Genomic DNA, 20,719 nt, shown 5'->3' on the forward strand with positions numbered 1-20,719 from the left:
GCCATTTGATGGTCGGTCGCACTTCATTTCTCTGAACTCCTACTCTGCAAATCTGTGGATGAAGCATTTGAAGGAGAGTATAAGACAATAACTTCATGTCCTAATGGCTGTAAACAATTTCTTAAAGAGGAAACAAAAGTGCTAAAAATAAAGTAAAATACGGTACGTTCGATACTCTAAGAAAATCTATAAGCTCTTCCTTAGAGCTACTATGCACTACTATCATTTTTTGTATTTTGGAAAACTTTTACTGAGAAGACAGTAAAGTGATGAAATGTGAAGTTTAGAGAGCGCACTTTCTGGCTCATTGGGTGACAACAGAGGAAGCCAAGCACTAGCTGGTTTATTACCACCATAGTCCTGAGGAAAGAGCGCAGTGGTTTAGACAGGTTAATGAGTATGGAGAGACGTGGACCAAGGGGAGAGAGCATTTTGCAGGCAGACTGCAAGATTTTTTGATAGGCTCGAGGTGGACGAGGGCAAAAGAAGGGAGAGTCAAGGCTAAAAGCAAAAGCAAGTATTCATCGATTGTCTAGTAAACGACAGTGCAATCATTGCTCCAAGGGACCCCCATGCGTTTGATTCCCGTAATCCTCACCAGCACCCTGTGATTTAGGAGCCATTATCCCCTCCACTCTGCACACCAGGAAATTTGAGCGCCGAGAGGGTAAGCAACTTGCCCCAAGTCATAACCTCAGTAGGTGGCGTTGGGAGAACTGAGATCAGGCACGTACGCAGAACCATTTCCGCTCTTAATGTAGATGCGTAAGAGCACCTGTTCTGTTCTCTTTTCTGCTTCTCATCTTAGGGTTTTTACTACTCCACTCACGTATCTTTCCCGGTCCCCACCCAACTATAGCCTTTTCATCAACGCTGTCACTGGGTGATAGAGGTGGTGGCGCTCGGGGAAAGCATACGTCAAACCGAGTAGGGCCGAGTGGGAATTCTGGGGAGGAGCACACTGTGTGGTGGGCGAGGGCTGGAGAGCGGGGAGCTCCCACACTCGGACTGAGCTCTTACGCCATGTGTGACGCAAATGAGCGTTTGCGTCAGAGCCGAAGGTGGAGACGTCACCACCCGATCTGGGTTGGCCGACTTGCCGCGAGAGGGGCGTGTAGACCCCGCCTCTCGGGTGGGTGGGGAGTGGCAGGCCCCGCCTTGGACCCTCGGGCAGGCTGCTGCCCGCGTCTCTGCGGCGCCGGCTGCGGGGCGAGCGCGCGGAGCTCAGAAGGATGCGGCGCCCGCGGCGGCCTGGGGGTCCCCGGGGCTCCGGGGGACTCCGGGCGCTCCTCTGCCTCCTGCTGCTGAGCTGCCGCCCAGGAGGCTGCAGCGCCATTAGTGCCCACGGTCAGGAGGAGAAGGGCAGCCGGGTGGAGGAGGATGGTGCCGGGGAGCTAAACTCAGCGGGGGGCGCGGGCGGGGGGGGGGGGAGTGGCTGGAAGGCGGGACGCTCGGGCAGGGAGTGTGCGGTGGGGTCAGGGCACGCACTGTGCGCTGGGAAGGTGAGAAGGCTTCTGAGAGGAAAGGGGCGTAGGCCCGGAGGTGGGGCAGGCAACACGGGGGCGGGACCTCGGAGAAGTGGGCTCCGGAAGATCGCGGCATTGGGAGGAGGAACGGGGTGCATATGGACAGAGGGACTAAGAGATAGGCTACAAGTAAGTCCCCGGGAGAAGCAAGTCGTGCAGAGGTGCCAAAGAAGTGACGACCGGTGCTGAAGGGTGGAGAGGCGGGTAGGAGGAGGGCAGGGGACCCTGAGCTCGGGGCTGTAGGAGTCGGGGCCGTGAGCATCGGTGTCCCAGCTCCCGGTAGAAAAGCAGGCGGAGGGAAGAGTCGGGGTTTCTCTTTAAGCTTAGAGGGCCGTTGCCGTGATCTGGTCTCCAGCCAGAGAGGGAGAGCCGGGGTGGGGGACGAGAGAGGGTGAAGAGGGCAGGGTCCTCTCCCTTCCCTCCCCACAGCCAGGCCCGGTGCTGACTCACGTCTCAGCGGACAGTCAGCGCTGACTCATGGGCTGGGGGAGGGTGGGGGTGGGGGGCGCGTGGGGGAGGGGCGCAGCCTCGCGCCTGGCGCCCTCCTGCACCTCGGGCTGGGCGGCTGATGAAGGATACTTCCTGTGGCGCTGTGCTGGTGGGGCGGTAGGTGAAGGCTGGAGTGGGGGACAGCTCACGTCCCGTGGAGACTCCTCGCCCTGTCACCCCTCCTTCCTCCGTAACTGCTTCCAGGCAAGCCCTGGGCAGCCCGCGCTCAGGGCTTCAGCACCGCGGACAGCGCCAGCGGCCCGCCGCCAAGCGCAGGAGGGACGGTTTGGGGAGCCTTAGAGTCACCGCACCCTTTTCCGAGTCCCAGGGTCCCAGGCCATCATAGTTAGGATGCTCTTGGAGACTTGGGAAGGAAAGTCCCCTTTTCCTCAGGGATTTGGCCACTGGACTCCCCCATAGTAATTCTATGAGAATAGAAGTGTACGATCCTACCCCCACGTGTCTGGAACGCTCCTTTTCCACATCACTCAGTTAGTCAAACTGAGCCTTTTATTTTATTTTTTTAAGATTATTTTTAGAGCTAAAGGGTAGAGGCGAAGGGAAGGAGAGAGGGAGAGAAACATCAATGTATGGTTGCCTCTGGCATGTGCCCCACAGGGAGCTGGCCTGCAACCCAGGCATGTGCCCTGACTGGGAATTGAGGTTGTTTGGTTCTCAGGCCTGCGCTCAATCCACTGAGCTACACCAGCCAGGGCTAAACTGAGCCTTCTAGAGAAAGAGTCCAAGACTCACGGATCCTCAAAATCCAAACCCAGATCCTCTGTTTCCTTAAGAATTTCAGGCCTCTTCCCTCCTCTCCTCTCAGCTTAAACCCTTCCTAGGATGAAACAATGGACTCATCTGCCCCCCCTTTTCCCAGCCTGTCCACTCATCTGTCCGTTCCGAGGGTGTGGTTGTCTGAATCTCTGCTCACCTGTCCTTCCACAGGCTGCCTGTTTGACCGCAGACTCTGCTCTCACCTTGAAGTCTGTATTCAGGGTGAGTGATGCTCGGGTGAAGGATTTACCAGGTGGAGGGACACAATGAAGACTTGGGGAAGAGGCCCGGAAGGGAGAAGGGGTGCTGGGCTTGAGAGCAGGGTGACTGGCCTAGAGGAATAGAACCCTCTGAAGCCAAGAAAGGAGGCAAAGAGAGTCCTGCCCATTTGCAGCCTGGACTTTGGAAGGCCTTTTGTTCATGTCCCTTATTAACACAACGTTTGTGCTCTTAGATGGCTTATTTGGACAGTGCCAGGTGGGAGTGGGGCAGGCTCGGCCCCTTTTGCAAGTCACCTCTCCAGTTCTTCAACGCTTACAAGGTGTGCTCCGAGAGCTCATGTCCCAAGGTGAGGTCTGGGTGCCGCGGAGGAAAGAGACTGGAACTTAATCAGATAAGGATCCACGGGACATTTCTATCGCACTTATTCCTGGAGCCTCACCTTCCCAGACCTTGCTGGAGAAGGAGGCAAGACAGAAGTGTGGTGGAGCCGTAGAGATGGGCTATGCACACTTAGACCCTCTGGAGGAGCTCAGAGGAGGCTTGTAGAAGAAGCCACTGGAAGAGGCCCACCCGCCTCTTTAGGACCACCCCACTCCCTGAAACTGAATGCTCCAGAGCCATGAATTCTGGAGTCCTCAACCAGAACATCCCAATCATCCAACAAGTGTTTATGGGGTACTTACTGTGTGGCAAGCATAGTTTTAGGTACTTGGAATGTAGGAGGGAATAAAACAGACACAGATCTCTCTCCTGGAGTTTGCCTTCAAGGTCGAGGCAATACAAACAGTGTATCAGAAGGTAATAAGTGCCATGTAAAAAATGAATATTACAGCAGGATAAAGGGATCAGAAACTAGTGAGGTAGGAAGCTGCAGTATCAAATTAAGTGATCAAGATAGACTTTATTGAGACTATGAAATTTAACAGATATCAAGGAGGTGAAAGTTTTCCAGAAGGCTGTCTGGAGCAAGAGTGTTTCAAGCCAATCATAGAGCTAGAACAAAAGCCCTAAGGTAGGAGCATGAATCTGAGGAACACCATGGAGAACACCTCTCTGGTATGTCTGTACAGGAGGGACAGAGAGACAGAGTAAAGGATGCAGCAGTGTAGGTGATGGGGAAGGGATGCAGGTCACTGTAGAGCCTCATAGGAATGTATGGACGTTGGCTTGACTCAGGAAAAGAGGAAACCATCACTAGGTTTTGAGCATAGTATAATCTCACTTCTACTTTATTTTTTTTTTCACTTCTACTTTAAAAAGATCACCCTTGCTGCTGTGTTGAGAACAGAGTTTAGGGAGCCAAGGGTAGAAACAGAGAAACCATTAAAAGCTACCACAGCAAGTCATATAAAAGAGAAATACGATGTGGAGCAGGATGGCTGCAGGGAGACAGTGAGGAATGACAGAACTCTGCATGCATTTTTAAGATAGTGAGCATGATTTCATGAAAAAGGGAGGGGTGAAAGATGACTCCCAGGTTTTACGGACCTAACTACTGGGTTGATGAAGAACATTAATTATGCAGAAGAGTCAGCTTGGGGGAAAGAGTGTTTAATTTTGAGTATATCGAATTTAAAATGTCTATTCCAGTAGAGTGGGCAGTGGGTACTTAAGACTGGGTTTTAAAAGAAAGAGAGAGATCTGGAGTGGAGGTAGAATTTGGAATTCTTTGGTATATATTATAGATAGTAGTTAACCCCAGGAGGTGGATGAGATAATCAAAGGATTAAGTGTTAATAAGGAAGGGCCCTAAAAGGACCCAGAGAAGGAGAGGAACCAAGAAGGGAGACTGGGAAGGTAGGTAGGTAGTGAGGCAAGTGAGATAGGAGAAACAACAAGTTTGCTGTCGTAGAAGCCAAGTGAATGTATATCAGGGAGGAAGCAGTTATCAACAGGGTCACATGACGAGGGTTGGTTAAGTAAGATGTCATCTGAGAACTGACCACTGGATTTAGATATGCAGAAGTTGCTGGTGATCTTGATGAAAGCAGTTTTGTTAGAATAGTTGGGAATAAAGCCCTGGCTGGTCTGGCTCAGTGGGTTGAGGGCTAGCCTGCAAACCAAAGGGTCGCTGGTTTGATTCCCAGTCAGGACACATGCCTAGGTGGCAGGCCAGGTCCCCAGTAGGGGGCGTGTGAGAGGCAACCACACGTTCATATTTCTCTTCCTCTCTCTCCCTCCCTTCCCTTCTGCTAACAAAAAAATTAATAAAATCTTTTAAAAAAAGAATAGTTGGGAATAAAATCTCTAATAAAGTGAATTAAGAGGGAGTGGGAGGAAAGGAATTGGATGCAGCCAGTGTAGATAACAGCTTTCAAGGAATTTTGCTATAAAGAAAGGCAAAGAAATGGGGTGATGGAGGAGGATGTGAGCTCAAGCATTGTTTTTTAAGATGGGAGAAACTGTATCATGTTTGCATGCTAATGGGAGTAATTCCACTGGGAACAGGAGAGGATGCTGTGGGACACAAGAGAACTGTGAGGAGGATGTTCTTGAATAGGTAATAGGGGATGAGATTCAGTGCTCAAGTGGAGGAATTGGCCTTAAATAAGGACACAGACACTTCAGCTAATGTTAACAGGCACAACAGCAGGCGTGGATGCTGGCAGATCCCAGAAGGGGCTTCAGAGCCTCAAAGACTGTTGATCTAGGATCAGGGAAGAAGGAATTCAGGTGGAGTGGGGGATTGTTCCTTTATTCATTTATTTTTTTAATTTATTTTTTATTGATTATGCTGTTACAGTTGTTCTATTCCCCCCTTCATTCCCCTCCACCCTAACCCCCCGTCCCCACCATTACCCACCCTTTAGTTTATGACCATGTGTCTCAAGTTCTTTAGATTCTATATTTCCCATGCTATTCTTGCCCCCCCCATTTTCTATCTACTGTCTATGCTACTTCTTTTCTGTACCTTCTCCCCCCCTTCTCCTCCTCCCACTCCCCTGTTGCTAACCCTCCTTGAGATCTTCATTTCTATGTTTCCACTCCTGATCTAGCTGTCCTTTTAGTTTGCTTTTGTTTTAGGTGTGGTTGTTAATAACTGTGAGTTTGCTGTCCTTTCACTGTTCATCTTTTTTATCTTCTTTTTCTTAGGTAAGTCCCTTTAACATTTCATATAATAAGGGCTTGGTGATGATGAACTCCTTGAATTTGATCTTATCTGAGAAGCACTTTATCTGTCCTTCCATTCTAAATGAAAGTTTTGCTGGATAGAGCAATCTTGGTTGTAGGTCTTTGGATTTCATAACTTGGAATACCTCTTTCCAACCCCTTCTTGCCTGTAGGGTCTCTTTTGAGAAATCAGCTGACAGTCTGATGGGAACTCCTTTTTAGGTGACTGCCCCCTTAGCTCTTGCTGCTTCTAGGATTCTCTCCTTCATTTTAATCTTGGCTAATGTAATTATGAGGATTGCTCCTTTAGAATAAGTGACTGATCTTTCCGAGAGCAGTTTCATTGTGGGAAGAGATCCAACAGATCTGCCTCAGGGTAAGATGATGATGATGATGATGATGATGATGATGTAGGAGGTGTGAAACAGGTTTATAGTGTTCTAGTATTTTATAATCATTTTCATTTCCTTGATCACATCTGATTATCATAATAGCCCCATGAGGTATATGCTATTTCCACTTTAAAACTAAAGAAAACTACTAAGGTTCAGGATCAACTAAAAGGAGAAGAATGGGAATAAGTATGATAATTATAATAGTAATAGCATTTACTGGGAGTTCACTATGTGATGGGTACTATTCTAACCATTTTGTATTGTGTTATTTTAATTATCACACCAATCTTAGGAGGTTAGATTTTTTTTACAGATGAGAGAACTGAGACTCAGACGCGTTCAGGAAATTGCCCAAGGTCACACAATTAGCAAATGGCAGAGGATTCGAACCCAGTCTTACCGGGCAGTCTGACTCCAAAATCTGTTCCTGAGGGTGGGAAAAGGACAGCTCTATCACCCACCGACTGCCCAGACCCCTCCCACTTCCCCTCTGCTCTGCCAAACCCAATGCACTGCAGGGAAGGGGGTGCAGTTCTGATCTCCACTGACCCCAGTTACGGGGCCCTCAGGCCATCCTGAGCCAACCTTACCCTGTCCTGTCCCCTGGCAGGGTTGTCCTGGCATGATGACCTCACCCAGTATGTGATCTCCCAGGAGATGGAGCGCATCCCCAGGCTCCGCCCCCCAGAGCCCCACGCAAGGGACAGGTAGGCGTTCTTTCTCAGCCACTAGCCCAGGCTGGTGAGTCTGTGGTCTCCCTGATGGACAGAGGGAAGGGAAAGGGACTCGGGCACCCAGGTCAGCAGGCTGGGGCATGGGCCTAAGGGGTTCAGGAATGGGCACACTCCCAGTCAGAGCTGAGTTCATCCCTGAGGGTATTTTTTGAGTGTTGTGAAAAACTGGGATATTTGGTATTTTAAAAGAATCACCAAAGTAGTCACCATGGAAAAATTAGAATGTTACTGGATTGAAGTCTCAGTCCATTATTTAAGGCTCGGTTTCATTGCTGTACAGAATTGCATATGGTGGGAGATACCGCCATTGTTTTGTGGTTAGGGCCTGTGAAGGCGTGGTTCAGACACTGAAAAGCAGAGGAAAGTAAGGGAGGGCCTGGCGCACGGAGGATGATGCCAGGATGAGGTGTGCAGAGTAGGGCGGGGTGAAGAGTATTAACTATTTGGACCTGTATGGAGAGCCAGGTGTGTGGCAGGGACGAAGCGGGGGGACATGCACACGGCAGTGGGGGAAGCTGCAGCCAGAGTTTGTCGGGAGGCGCTGGTTGCCTTCCCCTGCTGCTGCCCTCCCCCTCTTCACCCCAGCCTCCCATTCCCCTAGCACCTGATCCCGTTCAGGGACCTAGGCAAGCTTACCAGGGAGGCAACAGCTTCTGCCCTCAACTAGGCCTTCCTGCCCTTCCGCATGTTATTCTCTCCTCCGCTGAGGCTGCCTCCTTTCTGAAGAGGTCAGGCTCACTCTAAGCTGCTGAGCCTGTCCGGCCCCACCAGCTCTGCTTTGTAGGCTCCGGATGCCCTTGTCCCTGCACAGCCGGCCTCCCTTCCCACACGCATTGTGCTTTCCTCCCCAGATCTGGCTTGGTGCCCAGGAGACCCGGTCCCACTGGGGAGCTGCTTTTACACGGCATCCCCACTGGCTCTGCTGCCCCACACCGACTTCCTCGACCTCCAGTGGGTGGGGACAGAGCTGGGGCTGGGTCCCCCCTGTCCCCAGTGCAGACTGAGCTGCTGCCCCCTCTCTTGGAGCATCTGCTGCTGCCCCCGCAGCCCCCTCACCCTGCCCTGAGTTATGAACCTACCCTGCTGCAGCCCTACCTATTCCATCAGGTGAGCCCTAGACACTGCCCCACCCCTACCCCAGTCCCTCAGGCCTGATGTCTGCTCTTACCTGGATCTCTGGTTTCTCACAGTTTGGTTCCCGCGATGGTTCCCAGGGCTCAGAGAGCACCGCGGGGATGGGCAATGCCGGCTCCCTGTCCAAGGCTGAACCCCCCGCCCTCTTCAGCAGAACTGCCTCCAAGGGCATGTTCAGGGCTCACTCTGCCTACTCCTATGGGGGCCCTCCAGGGCCTGCGCCTGCTCAGGTTTTCCAGGAGTCAGGTCTGCTCTACCTGGCCGAGGAGCTGCCAGTGCCCAGCAGAGCCAGGGCACCAAGCTTGCCAGAGCAAGGGGACAGCAGCCAGGCGGAGGACTCCTCAGAGGGCTATGAGGAGGGAGGACTAGAGGGTCTCGGGGAGAAGCCTCCTTCCCCAGCAGAGAAGCCAGGTAATAGGGTCCTCAGCACCTTCTCCCTGCCTGTGGGGGCTGCTTTGGGGGAGCTCCTTTCTGACTGTCCCTGTACTTATTAACTTGTCACTGAAGTCATGCACACTCTTAAGTAATGTTTACTGACAACCAGATCCATGCCAGGCACTAGGAAGGCAGTATGGATATGGGGGCTGCGGGTGTGGGGTGGGGGGAGCTGACATGACGTTTTCTGTTGGAGAGTCAAGATGTCCATGAACTTCAGTCTCGGCCCCAGGAAGGTCTTTCCCCCAAAGTGTGGACAAGGGCATTAGTGTCCTAGCATCTGAGGAAGAGCTCTTAAGTGTGCTAGTCCCCACCTAACCCCAACTCACGTATCTGAATCCCTTAAGTTCATCTTGCCAGCAGCCCTTAGCTCTGTGTCTGGCTCCCAGCAGGTGCAACTCTGCAGAGACTGGCAGCAGTGCTGGCAGGCTACGGGGTGGAGCTGCATCAGCTGGCCCCTGAGCAGCTGTCCACTCTCTCGACCCTGCTGCAGCTGCTGCCCAAGGGTGCAGGACGAAATCCGGGTGAGTGTCCTGGCAGAGACTAGCGATGGCCTCTTGCCCCACCTCTCAAGACCAAATATAGCAGCCTAGAGGGGAAAGGTCAGAGTTGGGGAAGAGAGTTCTTTCAAGACATGGGGTCATTGCCAGCAAAGGGCAGGGAGCGAGGGGGTACAGTGATGAGCTGAGGAGTTAGACCAGGTAAGGACTGGAGGGTGGAAGTAATAAGAAAGAAGTCAATAGCGGGAGCGAGCAGCAATCAGGAGGCACCGAGAAGGGGGGTGGATGATACTGAGGACCTAAAGGGGCACAGCTGACCAGAAGGAGAAGGCAGTATTTATGGGTAGAGGGAGGACCACACAAATAGCTCTGAGAGGTGTGGCCAGCAACAGAGGAACGAGTGACAGAGGGACAGAGGAACTGTTTTATACAGTTCAGGCTGAAGCGCAGGGATATGAGGACATGCTAAAGATGAGACCAATGATGGTCTCAGTCACTGACTGAGAGGAGAGAGGCACAGCAGAAGTAACAGGGTCAGGCCTCCGGCCCTTTCTCCCACCTGTGTTGTGTGGACCTTGGCCTTGGCCCTGTGCCCAGAGTCTTGTTTTCCTATCTCTGCAGGAGGGGTTATGGCTATTGGAGCTGACATTAAGAAAGTGAGTTCCTGGCACCTCTCTGACCCATACATGCCCCATGGCAGTGAATCCCCTGTTGAAATCTAAGCCCCAGGATATGTAACACCCAACCCCTCTTTTTGGGAAAACCGAGGCCCATGGACTGCGAGCCATTGCCTAAGTCTCATCTCAAGTGGATGGCAGAGCTCAGACTAGAAGCTAAAATTCTTGATTCATTACTGTTTTCAATGCAGTCATTTGAGACCATGCTCTGAGGATCCTTAGGGGAAGAGTGGAGCTGTGAGCAGGCGGGGTCCTGTTGCCCCTGGAACTTGAGGAACCCTATCTGTTTCACCTCTAAGATTTTGTGGCTAAACCAAAGCCTAAAAGCCATTGCCTGCCTATCCACCTTCTACCCTAACCATGCTCCAGAGATTCCCTCCTCTCTCCAGCACCATCCTGGGGATCACTACTGATCCTGTTCCACTCATTTAATCCTTTGTTTATTCACCTACTTGGCTTTCTTTTCTGGGTGCCCTCTCTACCAAACCTTGCACTGGACCCTGGAGATACAGAGAGAAACAGTCATCATTCTAGGGAGCTCAGGGTCCATGGAGCAGACCCCTAGCACTCCCCAGCCCCTCCCCTTCCCCTCCACTGTCCAGAGACCTAGTTCTACCATCTTTTCTAAACAGACAATGGAGGAGCAGGTGCAGGGTGGAGACATAGCGGAGCCACCGTCCCCTACACCCTTCCTATCTGGATACCCCACTGTCCACCCCACCTCCAACGAAGCCCAGCAGGTGCTGAGCTCCGGATCCTCTGCACCTCCCAAAGCTGCTGGCTCCCCTGTCATGCCTGTCCTGATGGAGAAGAAAAGTCTACTGGGCCAGAGCCAGCCCACAGTTGCAGGGCAGCCTTTAGCTCGGCCATCCGCAGAGGAGTATGGCTACATTGTCACTGACCAGAAGTAAGGGCTCCAGCCTGGGGAAGCCTTCCAGCCCCTGGGGGTTGGGCTGGCCTGCCTGAAGGAAGCAGAGAGTAGAAATCCAGAAGTGAGGAAGAAAGGTGGGGGTGGCCTGTTTCAAGAAGGTGGCCAAGAGGGTCCCCACCTTCTCTTCCGCCTCCTGCCCACTCCAGGCCTCTGAGTCTGGCTGCAGGGGTGAAGCTTCTGGAGATCCTGGCTGAGCATGCGCACATATCCTCGGGCAGCTTCATCAACATCAGGTGGGGCCGGCACCTGGCTGGGGAGGCCGGGCTCCAAAAGGCAGCTTGAGTGGGGAGGAGGCTGGAGGGGCTCAGGGGAGAAGGGAACAGTCCGAGGTGGGCTCAGAGGGGCTCCCAGCAGCACCGAAGGCACAGCTGCACCTAGCCCTGCCGCTGCCCCCGTCCAGTGTCTCCCTGGCCTCAAACACCCTCATAGGGCATCTCTGATCGGCTCCAGCCTCATTCTCCAATGGGGAGAGGGTTAGAGCTGGCCTCTCTTTTAGAGTCTTGGGCCTAGGGTGGGTGAGGTAGTAACATAGCTCCTATTCGGCAGTGTGGTGGGACCAGCTCTCACCTTTCGCATCCGGCACAACGAACAGAACCTGTCTTTGGCTGATGTGACCCAGCAAGCTGGTAAATCCTTGGCCCCAGCCCTAACCCTAGTAAGATATATCCAGGCCCATGACTGATGTTCCCCTTGAAATAGTCTAAGTCCACGTTGGCCCTGCCTGCCAACTGGCATGGGGCGGGGACCACGTGGGGCTGGAGAGAGCCTGACCTATGTCCTCTCTGCAGGGCTGGTGAAGTCTGAACTGGAGGCACAGACACGGCTCCAGATTTTGCAGACAGGAGTGGGTCAGGTATGAGCTAACTGGGGAATCCATCAAAGCCCCAGAGGGCTGATGTTGCCCACGAGAGATAGAGGCAAACTTGACGGGAGATCCAGAACTGAAACTTCATGTATTTGGCTGGCTCACCTGCTTCTCCTAAGCAGCCCTTCGCCATGCAGTTCTTTTTCTGGCCAGCAGAGGGCCCCAGTGGCTCCTCCCTGTAGGACCAGCCCTCCATCTATATAGGAAGGCAGCACGCTTGGCAAGAACTTGCTGAGATACCCACAGCCTTCGGAGCAATCTCTAAATTCCGAGGGACAGCCTTGCACAGAAAGGACACTAAACTCAAAATATATTTCTATGCTGCATCCAACACGGATTCCTCTCAGTCTATTATGTAATGCGTTGGGTTCTCTCTCTTCTCTACGTCCATTTTTAAATGCAAACAGTCCTGCTGGGGTCACCCGCTAAGTCTCTGGCAGTACATTGTGGCCGAGTTGGTCTGATGTGGACCGAGAAGGAGGACTTTGGGGCCAGCTGAGGCCTTTGGCCCGTGGCACCATGCCCCTGCCCTCCCAGCTTTGCCCCAGGATTTATCCTGCCTGGGAGCGTGGGGTGGGACAGGGGTGAGAAGCAGCTCCTAACTCTCCCTCCACTGAAGCCCCGCTTGTTCCCACAGAGAGAGGAGGCAGCTGCCGTCCTTCCCCGACCAGCCCACGGCGCCTCTCCCCTGCATTCAGTGCTGCTTACTCTGGTGGCCCTGGCAGGTGTGGCCGGCCTGCTGGTGGCTCTGGCAGTGGCTCTGTGTGTGCGGCAGCGTGCTCGGAAACGAGACAAGGAGCGCCTGGCAGCCCTGGGACCCGAGGGGGCTCATGGTGACACTACGTTTGAGTACCAGGTGTGCCGCCCCAGAAGCTTGTTGAGGCGAGGGGATGGATGGATGGAAGGGGCTTGGGGTCCCGGATCTCACACAGGATGAGGGTGGAGAGTTGGATGGGGGGTGAGCACCCATCCCTTGGAATGTTTGGGGGGTGCTGGAGGAGTCCCAGTGGGGGTGCTGTGGGGTGTTTTGAATGGATGAGAATTGGGAGCAGATGGTCCCTAAGTTCTTCCCAGTGCTGCAATTTTGGGGTCCTGAGACACCACTTTATAATATCTGCGGTCATCATAGGCATCACCCACACAGAGCAGCCCCCAAAAGGACAAGGGCTCTGGCAGAAAACTTTGCCCCAGAGGAGAGGGGTGTCATTCAAAATCAATCAAAGCTCAGCTTAGGGACCCAGGATTGAACCCAAGATCCTGTTGGAAGCCTTCAGGAGACCCTTGGACTGCTCTCAATCCTTTCTCTGCAGGATCTGTGCCGCCAGCACATGGCTACAAAGTCCCTGTTCAACCGGGCAGAGGGTCCGCCGGAGCCTTCCCGGGTGAGCAGCGTGTCCTCCCAGTTCAGCGACGCGGCCCAGGCCAGCCCCAGCTCCCACAGCAGCACGCCGTCCTGGTGCGAGGAGCCTGCCCAGGCCAACATGGACATCTCCACAGGACACATGATTCTGGTCAGGACTGGGCCTGGGCCCAGAGGGGTGAGGGGACAAGATGATGAGAGAGGCAGGGCTGAAAGAGTGGGCCAGAGCCAGGCAGCGGTGTCCCTGCAGGCGTACATGGAGGACCACCTACGGAACCGGGATCGCTTGGCCAAGGAGTGGCAGGCCCTGTGTGCCTACCAGGCAGAACCCAACACCTGCGCCACTGCCCAGGGGGAGGGCAACCTCAAAAAGAATCGCCACCCGGACTTCGTGCCATGTGAGTGAGCTCTGCTGGCCAACCTGGGCCAGCCCTCTCTCAGCGGGAGCTCTGGAGGGCCTGGGGGAAGGGGCCAGGCTCCTGGCTCAGGCTGGGTGGCAGATGTGCCAGGACCCCAGTAACTGGAGGGGCACCGGGGATGGGGTGTGGGATCTGCGCAGATGACCATGCCCGCATCAAGCTGAAGGTGGAGAGCAGCCCTTCTCGGAGTGATTACATCAACGCCAGCCCCATTGTGAGTGGCCCTGACTCCTCCCCCGTCCTCTGCCCCATGTTTATTCTGCTCCCCTAAACTCCACTCCTCTATGATCCCTACCCATCCCACCTGAGGTCCTGGAATTGTGGGGCTTGATATCCCAGCATGGGAGTGGGGGGTTGGCAGGCTCCCCCAGACCCTGGCCTTCTCCCTTTGACCAAGCCTCTCCATAGAGGCACTTCCCATCCTGGCTCATGCTGTGTCTTCCCTGCACCCAGATTGAGCACGACCCTCGGATGCCGGCCTACATAGCCACGCAGGGCCCGCTGTCCCACACCATTGCAGACTTCTGGCAGGTGGGCTCTTGGGGAGGGGCTTCTCCAGGGACCAGGGGTTAGGAACGGAGCTTACCTGAGTCTCTGTCCCTAGATGGTGTGGGAGAGTGGCTGCACTGTCATTGTTATGCTGACCCCACTGGTGGAGGACGGTGTCAAGCAATGTGACCGCTACTGGCCAGATGAGGGCTCCTCCCTGTACCACATATATGAGGTCAGCAGGACCCCGGGCCAGGAGACAATGGGAGTGGGGAGAGTGGATGAGAAGCACCCACACACATGTATTCACACTGCACACACACATGCACACACACACATGTATTCACACTGGTATATCTGTGTGTGGGTGTGCCTGTCCAGTCTACGGCCCAAAAGCATTTGTAAGGACCTACCATGAATGGCACAGACATAAAGCTATAAAACTGCTGAAACTGAGGTCAGAAGCTAAGAACCAGGAGACAGGGAAGATAAGGGAGCCCCAAGACCCTGATTAACCTGACTCTAAATAAGCCCAGTTTAGTTCTGAGTTCCCTGGAGGCCAAAGCAAAGAAGAAATACCACTAGTCACACGTTGCTTATGAAAAATAAGAACAAACTTCTTCATTAGATGAGGGGATGGGGCGGGAGCTTGGCTGAGACAAGGCGGGGGAAGGAGGACCAGTGCCGGGCCAGTGGGAGGTGGCCCTCCGGGAAGACCTGAGGCCAACAGAAGCTTCTCATCACCAGATGAGCACTGGACGGCAGATTCTTCACCACGAGGTGGACACTCAACACCTTTTTAAAAAGGTTGTTTGTTGGTCTTGCTTGTGGTTAAAGAAAAACCCCAAATGAAAATAGTACCGAATTTCCGTTATGTGTGTGCGGTACAGACACTTGGCTACATGATGCAAGGAAGAGGGAGGGGATACTGGCCTCAAGAAGCTCACAATACTTATGTCCGGGTGGCAAAGCCACCAGTTGTCCTAAGCGGTAGATAAGCGACACAGACAGCTAGAATTCTTGGGGACAGCTGGGGCAGGCGGTTGGGTAAACTTCATGGAGAATTTAGGATTTGTGGTGGTGTAAGAGGCTGGGAGGATTTGGAGAGACCGAGGAGCGAGCTCACCGATGTGGAGAGGCCCTGACTTGCTCGGCCCGGCCCCCACTCCCGTGCAGGTGAACCTGGTGTCTGAGCACATCTGGTGTGAGGACTTTTTGGTGCGGAGCTTCTACCTGAAGAACGTGCAGACCCAAGAGACGCGCACGCTCACGCAGTTCCACTTCCTCAGCTGGCCGGCAGAGGGCACTCCGGCCTCCACTCGGCCGCTGCTGGACTTCCGCAGGTGAGTGCCCTGGGACCCTGGGGGTCGCCGGCCGGGCCAAACGGTGGTGGGGTGTCCTCGGGCAGGCCTGGGGAAGCCCCGGAGCGAGCAGCACAGGAGCAGGGGGCCGGGAGCTGGGCTCCTCGCCTTCTCCCAGTCCACCAGCTCCTCCTTGCCTTAGGAGGCTGACCCTTAGGGACCCAGAGCCTGGCCTTTGACCCGCCCCCTTCCTGATGGCCTCGAAGCACAGAAGTGCCCATCCCTTCACCCCTATGGTCCAGCTCTGTTTCTGCTCTCTCAGGTCTTTGCTGTCTCCCTCTCGGGCCCTCTTTTTCTCCCTGTTGCTCTGTCTGGCTTCTCTTTTACCCACTTCTCCCAGGAGAGGCTCACCTTGTTTCTGGCCCCTCCCCTCTCTCCTCTCCCTCTCCCTGGCCCCTGCCTGCTGACTCTGACTCTCCTTTCGTTTCTCCGGTCTCTCTCTTCCAGCCTCTGGTACTGCTCTCTGTGTCAGCCGTCCCCTCCCTCCTGCCCATCTCCTGTTCCTCATGTCCCTCCATCTTTGCCCCTATTTTTCTCTTCCTCTCCCTCTTCCCTTCTTTCTCTCCCTTCCCTTTCCCATTCTGTCTCCCCTCCCCCACCCTCTCCTCATTTCTTCATCTCTCTGCATCACTGTCTCACTCTTACTCTCTGCCCCACACTCCATCCGCACCTCTTTCTTGTTCTGTCTCTCCCCACCCTTTTCTCCCCTCCCCTCCCATCTCTGCCTATTTATTTCTGCCTCTCTCTGTCCTCTCCTCTGTCTCTGTGTCTCTATCTCCCCCTCCTTTGGCCTGTCTCCCTCTCTCTGTCCTTCCCTCTCCCCTCCCTCTTCTGCATCTCCCTCTCTCTCTCTCTCTCTCTCTCTCTCTCTGTCTCACAGCTGCCAGTGTCATTTTTGTGATCTGCAGCTAGTATTCTCGCTCCAGTTGCATAGTCACAAAAGTGACCATTGACAGGTGTGGCTGCAGCATGGGCAGGACAGACAGGACATGTGGGCCCAGGGACCACCCCAAAGGCTGCTGGGAGGGCTGGGGGTTGGGGGGACACAGAGAAGACACAGATACTACCCAAGGGGATACCTGAGGATCTCTGGATTCTTGGGGACTCTGTGGAATGGTGGGGCTGGAAGCTGGCTGAGGGGTTTACCTGCTCTGACATGGCAGCCACAGCCAGGTTGGGCCTCCAGCGTCCACTGCTTCCCCCCTGCCCCCCAGACAGGTTGCTGAGGAGCCTGTCACCGCTGGCAGGGGCCACCCCAGCCCTGAGTCTTCCTCCTGCTTCTCTGCCCCTTGCCAGGCTGGCCTGCGGTCTCTAGGGGCTGGGCAGAGAGCAGAGGAGCGGGGGCAGGGGGGGGGATGCTGGAGGTAGTTTCCGAGCCTCGGGACAATGGTTTCTCACCGAGGCCCACAGGGCCTGGGGCACAGGCTTCTCCGAGTCATGCCAGGGGCATCAGAGCTCTTTCCTGTCCCCCATATTTTAAGTCCTTAGAGAACACAGACCCATTTTAAGAGCACACAGGTACGCTAGAAGGTTCTGTTCCTTTGCTTTAGGCACTAGACACCCAGAATAAATGAATTGCTATTTAATAAGCATAGTATTTATTGAAGGTCAGTCAGAGGGAAGGCAAAATGATTTTTTAATGTCTCAGAAAGTGACCCCAAGCAAGTCTTGACCTCCCTCTGTTTCCTTACCTGTGAAATGAGGGTGATGACTCGTCCTAGTGGCTGTGGCAAGAATCAATAGGATAAAGTCTGTGAAATCCTGTTTAAGTGTCTGGCACATAGCAAGGCTCGATTAATTCTAGATACCATTTATTATCATTATTATTAAACAACCGGGAACCACTACTGAGACTTCTGTTCAACTCCAGCCCTCTGACGTACACGCCAATGTGCTAGAAAACTGTGTGGATTCCTATTAAACCATCCCAAGTACCTGCCCCCTGCAAGTCTGGAGGAATCAGAGTGGGGGACCACTAAGTCCCACACTTGCACTAAAACAATCCATTACCCCCTAAGAAGGTCCTCCCTAGTCCTGGCCCATTGTGGGTATCAGGACCCCGCAGGTTACTCTCGAAGCAAGAAGGTTATAAGGGGCAAGGGCAGGTCAGACAGGGCCACCAAGGGAGGGAGAAATCCTCTGGTCCTTGGTAAGCTGTGGTCAGGGCAGTAGAGAAGAGTCTGAGATCCAAGCGGACCCCAAGTCCGCATATGACCCAAGCACAGAGCCCCTGCACTGAGGCGAGGTTGATCCGGGGGACAGGCAGCGGCACAGTGTTCCAAGCTGAGCGACTGTCCTCCGCTGGCCAAACCAAAGGGAGCCCGAGTAGGGAGGGGTCGGCCTGGGCAGTGGTAGAGGAGGGCAGAGGGGCAGAGCAGTGATGTGGAAAGACTAACACCCTTGAACTCAGCAGAAAGCCCGTCTTCCCTGTACTTCTGGCAGAAGTGGCTATTCATATTGTCCTGTATTGTCATTAGTAGTAGCTACCATTTACTAAGTACCTACTGTGTGCTGGACCTTGCACTGAGTTCTTTACATGGGTTACCTCATGTAATCATGGTGAGAACCCTAAGGAGAAGGTTACTATCATCCTTACTCTACAGGGCAGAAAACCGAGGCTCAAAGAGGCCAAATCGGTGGTTCAGGGCATAGTTTGGGCACAGACCTTGCAAGTGACAAGGAAAGCCCAGAGCTACTCGTGCCACTTCCGGCCCTTTGCCTTCCACCGACCCCTCTCTCAGCCCTCTTCCTTCTCTGTCCCGGGCAGAGGAGGAAGAAAGCGAGGCCCACAGGTGTGCATTTTGGCTCTCCTTTCCCTCTGCTGGTGCCCCTGACGCTCACACCCATTTCTTGTTGCAGAAAGGTGAACAAGTGCTACCGGGGACGCTCCTGCCCCATCATAGTGCACTGCAGGTGTGTGGGGGGGGCTGTGGGATGCGGTGGGAGGGCCCAACCAGAGGGCCCTGAGGTGGGGCCTTCCTCAGATTTGTCCCTCTGGTCCTACACCCTGGTGCACACTGCCCGCCTGTCCCTTTGATGCCTGGAGACAGTCAATAGCCCAAGGCCAAAGTCAGCAGGTCTCGTTTTTTGTTAATGGCCCATGAGCTAAGAATGGTGTTCACACGATTTTAAGGGTCAAAGGAAGACAAGAAAATACGCCGCAGAGGCTGTACATGGCCCACGAGGTTGGGAATGTTTACCACCTGGTCATTCACACAAAGAACTGTTGAACAAAAGCCCGGCCAAGGCTGGAAACCTATTCCCATTTCCTCTTGCCGCCTGCACCCGGAGCTGAGCCAGGGCCCTCCTTTCTCATTGGTCCACGGTCCGAGTGACACCCATGGGTCCCAGGCTCCCAACTCAAGGCCCATTCCGGGGCCCAGGGGCTGTGACCAGCCCCTTATCCTCAGCTGACTGACACCTTCCCCGAGCCAGCCCTAGTGTCTCCACCAGTGTCCCCTCCGCCCCAACCTTCATGGCTCCTGCACCCCTCCCCCATTCCCTCTGGCTGCTGAGCTAAGCGTCACCATCTGCTGTTTCAGTGACGGCGCAGGGCGGACCGGCACCTACATCCTTGTCGACATGGTTCTGAACCGCATGGCGAAAGGTGAGGCCGTCCCCGTGGTGCCTGCAGCCCTGGTCCAGGCTTCTTCGCCCAGTCCTCCTAGCCTCCCGCCCCAGGATGGCCCGGCTCTCTGGGTCCTGTCCTTCTCCGGACACCCCCTGAGCAGCCCCATGCCCCCCACACTCAGGAGTGAAGGAGATCGACATCGCTGCCACGCTGGAGCATGTCCGTGACCAGCGGCCTGGCCTCGTCCGCTCCAAGGTGACTTCCTCCCACCCCAAACCTCAGTCACTCACCGCCACCCTTCCCCAGGCAAACCAGCCGCAGCCTGCCTTTCCCGCCTGCCCTCCCCTGCCCTCCCCCTGCCTCTGTTACCTCCTCAGAGGACTCCCAGCTCCCCTTCCTAAAGGCCCCTGTGGGGCTGGAGCAGAAACCAGGCCTCCCCCGACCCTCCTCCCACTGCCCCCCCAGGACCAGTTTGAATTTGCCCTGACGGCTGTGGCGGAAGAGGTGAACGCCATCCTCAAGGCCCTGCCCCAGTGAGCCCCAGGATGCCCAGCGGACGGCCAGGCTCGTCCCTTTGCCTGTGTGAGCATCTCTCTGTGCACCCACGCTTCACCCCGCCACCCGCACCTTGGCCCCTCCAGGGCACACCCCTTCCCAGAGGAGTGTGTAAGGAAGGCAAGGGAAGTGGGAAGGGGCAGGCCCGCCCAGCCTCCCACATGCTGGAGCCACAGGTGTCCCAGGGGGGAGCTGGCAGCCAGCCAGGAGGAGGAAAGTTGTGGGCGGCCACTGTCCTCACAGCCTTCTCCTGCTTGACCTCCTGGCCCCATCTTTCACCATCCTGGATGCTCCTGACATGTTTGTGGGGACACCCCTGGCCTGCCCCAGTGCAGACAGAACAGGGTGGAGGGGCCACCCCACACAGCTCCTGCTGCTCTCCCAGCCCCCGCTGCCCGCTGCCCGCTGTCCGCTGCCCCACACTCGGCCCCCTGCCTTGTCCCTCTGCTCCTCTCCCCAGCCCCCTCCCCTCCCGCCACGTGCCACTCAGCTCTCCCCCGGCACAGGAGATCATTTCTAGAAAACTCTACTTTTGTATCAGTGTGAATAAAGTTAGTGTGTCGTGTGTGCAGCTGCAACCTCGACTCCTACGCACTTCTGTCTGCTCTGCCTCCAGACGGCAGCCCAGCCTCAGTCCGGAGCCAGGCTGCTATGTTCTCGTTGGGGGGTGGCGCGCAGGCTCCCCGGGGTCTGGGTGGGAGCTGGCGACCAGGCCTTCGCTCTTCTGTGCTTCCTGAGTGTCTGTCGGGCAGCCTCCCAGGTGCCACATTCATTTGTTTACCCTTCATGTTGAATCTTACATATGAAGGGACTGTGGCACGGAACCTGCCTGACGTAACACAACTTGTAAGAGGGGGAGTTAGGATTCGAACCCGGGCACACTGAACCTCCTTACTGCCTTTCAGTTCTCGGGCAGCTGCTTCGTGCCCTTGGGCCTCAGGAATAATGTACATCGTGCAGGAGGATAAAGTAAAACAAACTGCCTTCCACACCTTAAGCAAAAATTAGCTTAACTCGGATAGACCAAGCCAGTGACACTTCACAGCGGACGTTCACCAGGTGGCAAGGGGCCCCTTCTTCCCTGTCCACTGGCTCCCAGGACTGACCATCCGCTATGGTCCCAGAGGAGCCTTCGCCTGTGTGTCACCCTTGGATAAAGGTGACGGAC

The 20,719-nt window shown here is 54.8% G+C and overlaps 1 protein-coding gene across 1 annotated transcript; it reads left to right on the forward strand.

The window, feature by feature from the left end:
- The first annotated feature begins 1,198 nt into the window (after positions 1-1,198).
- On the forward strand, positions 1,199-20,115 carry PTPRN (protein tyrosine phosphatase receptor type N). Its single transcript, XM_053661279.1, has 23 exons — positions 1,199-1,347; positions 2,964-3,014; positions 3,247-3,360; positions 7,131-7,227; positions 8,106-8,361; positions 8,445-8,799; positions 9,216-9,347; positions 9,945-9,979; positions 10,633-10,907; positions 11,078-11,164; positions 11,478-11,557; positions 11,720-11,784; positions 12,434-12,652; positions 13,107-13,307; positions 13,407-13,554; positions 13,716-13,789; positions 14,029-14,106; positions 14,180-14,299; positions 15,241-15,407; positions 18,285-18,338; positions 18,968-19,032; positions 19,178-19,251; positions 19,462-20,115. The coding sequence occupies exons 1-23, from the start codon at positions 1,233-1,235 to the stop codon at positions 19,531-19,533; spliced, it is 2,934 nt and encodes a 977-aa protein (XP_053517254.1). The 5' UTR covers positions 1,199-1,232; the 3' UTR covers positions 19,534-20,115.
- Positions 20,116-20,719: the final 604 nt, after the last annotated feature.

The sequence above is a fragment of the Artibeus jamaicensis genome, unplaced genomic scaffold (assembly GCF_021234435.1).
Source record: "Artibeus jamaicensis isolate MK-2021 breed Jamaican fruit bat unplaced genomic scaffold, CSHL_Jam_final contig_1015, whole genome shotgun sequence".
Lineage (NCBI taxonomy): Eukaryota > Metazoa > Chordata > Mammalia > Chiroptera > Phyllostomidae > Artibeus > Artibeus jamaicensis.